At 45.6% G+C, this 8,253-nt stretch overlaps 1 protein-coding gene across 1 annotated transcript in view; it reads right to left on the reverse strand.

Moving 5' to 3' along the window:
- Positions 1 to 878: 878 nt before the first annotated feature.
- LOC105471404 (scavenger receptor cysteine-rich domain-containing protein DMBT1) overlaps positions 879 to 8,253 on the reverse strand; it is a 33,425-nt gene continuing 26,050 nt past the window's right edge. The window contains exons 21-24 of the mRNA XM_071068707.1: positions 7,529 to 7,561; positions 6,828 to 7,003; positions 4,114 to 4,496; positions 879 to 1,429 (exon numbers count right to left, since the gene is read on the reverse strand). Coding sequence (XP_070924808.1) covers positions 1,138 to 1,429; positions 4,114 to 4,496; positions 6,828 to 7,003; positions 7,529 to 7,561 — 884 coding nt within the window. The 3' untranslated portion in view covers positions 879 to 1,137. The remainder of the gene's footprint in view (positions 1,430 to 4,113; positions 4,497 to 6,827; positions 7,004 to 7,528; positions 7,562 to 8,253) is intronic.

The raw sequence follows: 8,253 nt of genomic DNA on the forward strand, positions 1-8,253 counted from the left end.
CCTGGTAGTGAAGGAGGCGGCGGGATTCAACTCTAGAGGTGGAGCTCGGGCACTGGACCAAATTGGAGACTAACTAAAACAGGGCTGGGGTGGAAGCAGCTTTCAATCAGACATGCCCACCAGGGTGCCATGTCAATTTACTGTTGCCACGGCAGCACCTGGGAGTTACTGCCCCTTTCCATGTCAATGACCCACTGACTCAACAGTTACTATCCCTTGTCTAGAAATTTATGCACAAACCAACACTTAATATGCATGCAATTAAAAGTGAGTATTAATATTAATATGACTGCAAAACTGCCCTGAGCTGCTACTCTTCGCTTACAGGGTAGCCCTGCTCTGCAGGAGCAGTCATGGAGCTGTCACACTGCTGGACCTGTAACATTGCCTCTTTGATAAAGCTGTTTTCTTCTACCTCTAGCTTGCTCTTGAGTTCTTCCATAGGCAAAACCAAGAACGCTCGCAGGCTAAGCTCCACTTTGGGGCTCACCTGCCCTGCATCAGCAGCTCAGACAGCAGATATGTGGTTCCTGTGATTGCATTTCAGTCTTTCATTTGCAAGCTATAACCCAAACCCAACAAAGCCTAGGTCCAATTTATTCCCATTGAAACAAAATGGTAAAAGCTTGTTGTGATGAGTAAATGACATGCTTGATTCGAGCAGCCAGTTAGAATTTTAAAAAATGAGTAGAGTTTAAAAAAATGAGTGAAGTTTAAAAAAATGAGTGACAGACAGTTTATTTTTCATAAGACTCTTGGCAAGAGCTGAAAATAAATCCTCGTACCATCAGAGGATAAAAACAGAGATCCACTTAATAGCATCTGATAATTAAACAGTCAACTTAAAAAGACAATCTTTAAATGAACAATGCAGTATAGAGAGAAAACCCTGCTCTTTGTAACATTTTGTACACTTTAAGACAAGAATTAGAAAATGTAGCATTTGTGGTGGCACAGAGAGTAACTGCCTTAGAAGTTTAGTAATCAGAGAAGATTTATTTAGTAACAAACCTCAGAGAAACAGTCCCCTCTGGCTGTTTCTTTGACCTGTCTCTATGCGGATAGCTTCTGATTGGTCAAACATACTGAAGAGAAATAGACGTTGCTTTCTACAGATTCACATGGAAATTGCAGAAATCACTCAAGAGTCTTCCTCTGAGCAGTGACTTTGTGGATCTCCAGTGGCCCCACCATTTGGAAATGCTCAGTCTGCTCTTCCTTGGTCTCCATGGGGCCTGCACCTCTCCTACTCTGTCCTGCACAGCCCCGGGAGCAGAGAGAGGCATAGTCCCCCACTTTGCACACTGCAACCTTACACTGCAGATATACCACATCATAGCTGTCAAGAAAGCTGAAGGCATTGAACTTGAACCGAGCCATGTTCTTCTGGCGGGGATGGAGGTTGATGTAGGTATTGTCTTTGATGCACCTGATGGGGAGAAAAACCCCAGGACAAAAAGATTAACTTAAAGCATGATATGAGTTCACTGCAACCCAGATAATCAGGCATGGACCCAGATCTCTGAATTGCAAATAGAGTTCTTCCCACTACCCACTCTTTCTTTCATAAAGAAACTTTTTAACACTACTATGAGTGGAAAAACTACTATTCCTGGACATAAATAGAAAGGAACTAGAAAATAAACACAATAAAACCAAAAAAAGTAATTAAATTCTAGGTAGAACTCTTGCCTTCAAAAGGCCTATTGTATTTTGTCCAAAGAGAGATGAAAAGTGTTGGTGGTTTTATTTGAAGACAAACTTAGATTTTTTTTAAAAGTACATTAGTAAACCCTAGGGAAACCACCAAAAAAAAAAAAAAGAAAAGAAAGAAAAGAAAAAAGAAAGAAAGAAAGAAAAGAAGTGATGCATTAAGAGGAGATAAAATGAGTCATATAAAATGCTCAGTTAAAACTGGAGAAGGCAGCAAAAGGAGTGTGAGGAGAGAAACAAGGAACAAATGCAACTAATAGAAAATAGTTACCAAGATGGTAGATTTTAATTCAATGACATCAAGAATCACTTTAAACATAAATGGTCTAAATATACCAATTTAGAGGCAGAGTAGATTAAAAAACAAGTCCCAACTATTTATTATCTATAAGAAACCCACTTTAAATATAAAGACTCCAATAAGTTAAAAGTAAAGGGATGAAGAAAGATATACCATGCAAATACTAATCAAAAGAAAGGTGGAGTAGCTATATTAATTTCAGAAAAAAATAAACTTCAGAGCCAGGGTAACTATCAGGAAGCAAGAGGGGTATTACATGAAAAGAAAGTGATCAGTTCTCCAAGAAGACACAATGATTTTTTTTTTTTTTTTTTTTTTTGAGACAGAGTCTCACTTTATCACCCAGGCTGGAGTGCAGTGGTGTGATATCGGCTCACTGCAAGCTCCGCCTCCCAGGTTCATGCCATTCTCCTGCCCCAGCCTCCCAAGTAACTGGGACTACAGGCGCCCGCCACCACACCCGGATGATTTTTTTGTATTTTTAGTAGAGACGGAGTTTCACTATGTTAGCCAAGATGGTCTCTATCTCCTGACTTCATGATCCACCCACCTCGGCCTCCCAAAGTGCTGGGATTACAGGCGTGAGCCACCGTGCCTGGCCACAATAATTTTTCTTGTGTAAGCATGTAACACAGTTTTAGATAGAACTGCAAAGAAAATCAACAAATCCACTATCATAGCTGGATACTTCCAACCCCTCCAACAGTAGTTGATAGATCCAGCAGGAAGAAAACCAGTGAGGATATAGATGATCTAAACAGTACTCTCCATCCACTAGATCAAATTGGCATTTATAGAGCCCCCCATCCAGCAACAGCAGAACACAAATTCTTCTCAAGCCCACATGGAATATTCATCAGGACAGACCACATTCTGGGCCATAAAAGACACCTTAACAAATTTAAAAGAACAGAAATCACACAAAATACATTATCAGATCACCGTGGAATTAAACTAAAAATTAATGAGAGAACAATTCCTGGAAAATTCCCAAATGTTTGGAAATTAAACAACACACTTCTAAGTAATCCATGGGTCAAATAAATCTCAAAAGAGAAATTAAAAAATATTTTGAACTAAGTGATAATGAATATACAAGTTACCAAAAATTTGTGGAATGCAGCTAAAGCAGTGCTTAGAGGGAAATTTATAAAATACATATATTAGAAAAGAAGAAATATCTAAAATCTATAGTCTAAGCTTTGAAAACTTAGAGGAAGAAGAACAAATTAAGCCTGAAGAAAGCAGAAGGAAAAAAAGCGTCAGTTATTAAATTCTGGCACCAAACTGAGCCTCTTGCCTGACATCTTTATAAGGGGGGTTGAAAGGGAAGAACTTTCTCCCTCTGTGGCTCAATGCAGTTTAGCGCCACCTCCCTGCACCTCTCACACCATGGCTCACGCTCCCTGTGGAAGGTGCTGTGTCCTGTCCCTCCCCTGGCTTTTGGAAACAGGTACCACAGTGCTTCAGGGTGGACTTTAGGGTGCTGTGGTCTTCACCACTCTAAAGCTACCATTGAATAGTAAGTGATAGATTTTTGTTGTTTTCAAACTTGTTGCCAACTGCCCATCCATAAGCACTTTGCCTCTGTTAGGGGACAAGAGAGCTATACAGGCAAACAATTGGCCGAAGTTCTAACTTGGCAAATCTTTTGGTTAACCAAAGGAGCCAGAATAAGTCTCACAAGTATAACTAAGATCTTAGCTTGGGATAACCTATTAGTTCATTAGTGTAGGTCAATGCCTCGAGGGCCTACACCATGAATGGGGAGTCCAGTGAAGTCATACGGCTGGAAGGGACTGGAAGGGAAGGAGGCATGGACGTGAAAGGGTGAGGTGAGGTAGCAGAGCCCAGGGTAGCGAGGGCTCCCCCGCAGGACTGTGGGGAGTAAAGGGAGGATGTCTGTGACTGCCTGCCTATAACTATTTGTCCCCGGTTGTGAGCAGAGGATGGTGAGGGTCCCCACTGCGCCTCTGAGACAGAGTGAGGACTCTGCACAAAGTTCTGATGTAGGAATACCAGTTGAGAAGCCACAGGTTCCCTAAAGGCATGCCAGGTGAATATAACAGTCCACCCAGAGGGCCTTCCATCTTCCTTACCCCTGCCGGATCAAATCATACTTGATGGTTATAAAATCTTGGGGATCTGGAGAAGCCACACAGGTATCCACGAAGAGCATCAGGTTGGGATTGGGGCTGTGGAGGGTGGCTTGGAGGAAGACCTCTTTCCTCTGGCTGTCGTAGTAGGGCACCATGCCTCCCACAGGCTGGGACTCGGGGGACTGGAGGAAGGATATGGACACGGTGTAGCCAGCACCCTCCGTCGGAGCGTCATCCCCATGAATGATTTCAACTGTGGATGGACCGTCCACCCTACAGGTGAACTTCAGCTTGGGCACCTTGTGCCGCACGATGACTTGGCCAGGATGGCCCCGTGTCCGGCCTCTGATGGAGTTGGAGTAGCTGAGGGAGCCGAGGTGCTCCTGTGAGGATGAGAGAAGAGCTGTGAGCAGCACTCTTGACTCCCTGACAAACACCTGCCTCCATGAGCTGAGACCTCTCTTTCCCACCTTACTTGGTGCCAGCTTGCTGACCTGCAGGAGGGAGGACCTCCTGGGGCCAGACCTCTGTGGTGCTTAACACCACAAAAGGGTGACATGACATGTGGGGTGCATGCAGGGAGCCCCCAGTGGGCAAGTCTGGACTGTCCCTTCCATCCTATGAGGACCAAGCTGTTGTACTAGCTGTGAGCTGGGGTGGCAGGTCCAGCTGCTCCAAGCTCCCCTTCTCCACAAGCTCCATTCCTGCAGGCTCCTGAAGGCCAACACCCCCTTGCCCCCTGGGCTCTTGTCCTCTCTTCGGTCTCTTCCCTGCCCTCGACTCCAGACCAGTACTGGCTCCATGTGAGCTGTGAGCCTGGCCCTGCTGAACTTCACTCCCAGCCTTCAAATCCAACATGACTTGCAGGAAGTAAGGTTGTGCTGGGGCCAACAGGGAGGGGTCCCTGCCTCTCATGCCCTGTGCAGATGCCTAGAGGCTCAGCCTGCCCAGGAACATTTGCTCAAAGAAGCCTCAGCTTGTGGGACTCAGATCCTGTGATATTCTGCTTGGAACCTCCAAGAACTGCCCTGTCAGCTTAAGCCAATGTTTATCAACTTTATTCTACCATGGCCCCACTAAGGAGCCTTTGTAGACGTCTTACTCATCCTGGCCACTCTCAAACCCTGTCTATGAATTGTAATACAAGTACACTGCTTATATACCAGATGTGTATCTGCGCTTGAGCTAGAAAGATAGAAAGAAAGACATTATTATTTTTGCCTCTAAGATCCAGTATCTATCTCCCCTGCCACCCATAAAGGTGACATTACCCTCCTTGAGAATCCCTGACTTAGAATAAAAGTCAAACTCCTCACCCACACAGTCCTGCCCTCCTTCCACTCTAATCTTGGGCTTCCTGGCCTCTGGTCTCTTCCCGAAAGCCCCAAGGCTGCGGCCGCCACAGGACCTTGGCCCTGGCTGATCCCCACATCCTCTGCCTGGCTGCCCCACCCCAGCGCAGGCTCAGCTTCCCAGCCACCAGCCTACTCCACATGGCTTCCCTTCCACCCCCAAATGACTCTTCTACCCCTCCCTTGTTTTCCTGTCTTCTTAACCTCTTTTGGTATAAAAAGGACCCTGGTTTGTGTTTGGTCCAATCCTGTCCCCGTTTTCGTGAATGTAAGGGTCATGGAGCAGGGGCTCTGTTGGTCTTATGGCTGCTGTGTCCCCAGTACCTAGAAGGTGACCCATCCACTGACTCTGAAAGCAGACATGGACCTCTGTGCAGCAGTGTTTTCCTTATCAGTGCTCCCTGATCCTGTTGACTGCTACCCCAGCACCCTGGTCAGCTCATGGGGTTTTCAGGGGAAGCTGAGCCAGCCAGGCCAAAAAGAACATTTGCAGGGTCTTCCCTGATGGCCCAGAAGCTTCCCTGGGGGTGCCCACTTCCCAGACACAGGAGGCATGGATTCTGGGGCAGAAACTTCTGAGGTTAAAAAGTAGAATTCTCAAAGCAAAAAGGATAAGAATGACTATGATCTGTACAATGAAATAGACAAAATGTGAATGAATTGAACCTCTAACAATGTCAAGGGTTTCCTGGCCTCATGTTTGTTTCTAATCAGGGGATGTAAAAGAATAGAGAAGCAGTATGGGGATCTTGCTTGGGAGCAGGTTACCCTGTTTAAATACTGAGAAAAAAATTTTCTGTGGTTATACACTCTCCCTATATCTCTGGTGTACTTGCTTCCTTAACTTCAATACCATTGTTTTGTGAAATAAAACAGTGGTTAAGGAAAATTAAATAAACATATGTATGCCATGATTTAGAAATGTCCTAAAGGTTTGCTTTCTTGATCATGGAATGCAGTTACCTGCTTAGAAACCTAGCAGTCAGATGGGCAAGTGGACAATCTGTCTTCCCGCATGCCTGTCACCATAGTTGCACGTGGTAGGTGTGCACCAATGCTCAATCAAGAGGCATGTGTGGAAAATACATTGCCTCTGGAGTGAAAATAATATACCATCTATCCATCCATTCACCCCTCCACACATCCATCAGCCCATCAGCACTCACTACTTGTTATCATGTATCCCAAATTCCCCAAAGGAAGGAAAGTTTCAAACTAGTGAGCTGCTCTATGTCTCACCAAACTCAGAAATGAAGTTATGGTTTGCACTTTCCCTCTGTCCTTACACAGGTTTTTAATAGGTGGTTGAATTTCCCAAACTTTTCACCACAGAAGGGTAGCACCACCTGGGAAGTGTCCTACCTGCTGGATAGTGCCACAGTGGCCATAGGGAATGTTGAAGATCAGGTAGCGTCCCATGACTTTGGGGCGACATAGCTCATCATTTAAGTGGATGTCCCAGGAGGAGTAGCCCAGCCTCCGGAGATAGCCTCGGTCAATAACGGCTTGGAAGAGGTGAGGCAAGCAGGATAGCTGGGCTGCAGAAGGGGAAGATGGAGAAATCCTCACAAAGAGAAACTGGTTCACTGGTCATGTAGATCCTGGGTGCGGGTATATCTTTACTTCATTAAACTACCATGAACAATGCCCTCAACTGGGGCTGGCTCAGCTCTCCTCACATCCCACCCTTGACCTGACTTTCATTAATTTTACTTATACCCATCCTTTTCCAAGAAACCTTTGAGGTCACACCACACCCATGGGGAATCCTACCCACAGCTCACGTTCCATGAATGGCTCATTTCTCATGTTGAGAACCCTGTGCCTGAACATGATCTATCTGGGTCTTTGTATGGAAATTAGTTGGAGAAACGGAGCCTGGGTACAAAGGCGCTTTTTCCCAACCTCCTAAAACCCAGCGAGTGGGTGGAAATCCAGAGATCTCAGTGGAAACACAGAAGCAGGTCCCTCTCACAGCCTGTTCTTTCTCCCCTACTTGGCTGCTTTCTTAGCTCCCCCATCAGCATCCTTAGCCCCAGACCCTAGAGGGGAGAAGACTTTACCATTGTCCTTAGGCACAAGAGAGTCAGCCGGACCTGGTGAGAGAAGGATGAAAACAAATGTCAACTGTGTTGGAAAACGGCAAGAGGATAATGTAGCTGGTAGTAGACATGAAGTGTAGGGGAATGGGATCACCGGGGTACAGTGGCATGAGAATTTTCCAGGGCATGCAAAGGAAAGGAGGGCCCAGGGCTTCCTGATGGAGCTGGAGCCTGGCATATGTGAACTAGAGTTGAGAATACATGTGTCATCAATTCCAAGATTTATTGGAGCAAGAGAATGGCAGACACATGGCTTCTAAAGTTATAATGCTATCCTGTGTATGAACACTGATTGGTGTCCTTTCCCAAGCACACAACAGACTTGGAGCCTCAAGCTGGGAAAGATGTAATTTGCAGATATCAGTCTTCTTCAGCTCAGAAGCAAGGCAGGACAGTACCCCAGAGCCCAGCCCAGGAAGCATGGCCAGCTAGGTTCACTGAACCCCTGAGTGAATGTCCAAAGGACTCACTTGGTATATAATCCAAGAATGGAAAATGGATTGTCATTTAGAATCGGTCCCCTGACAGCATCAGGAATAGCTGGAACCTGGAACTGACATAATCAAAACAAGGATCTGGAAGGTGAGGGCCCCATGACCCTAGCACACATTCATACTCCTTGGCTCGGTGTGATTCATGTCTGTCTTCAGGGGCCTCTGACAGCTTTTCTATTTGGGTCCCATGTC

The sequence above is a fragment of the Macaca nemestrina genome, chromosome 9 (assembly GCF_043159975.1).
Source record: "Macaca nemestrina isolate mMacNem1 chromosome 9, mMacNem.hap1, whole genome shotgun sequence".
NCBI classification, from domain to species: domain Eukaryota; kingdom Metazoa; phylum Chordata; class Mammalia; order Primates; family Cercopithecidae; genus Macaca; species Macaca nemestrina.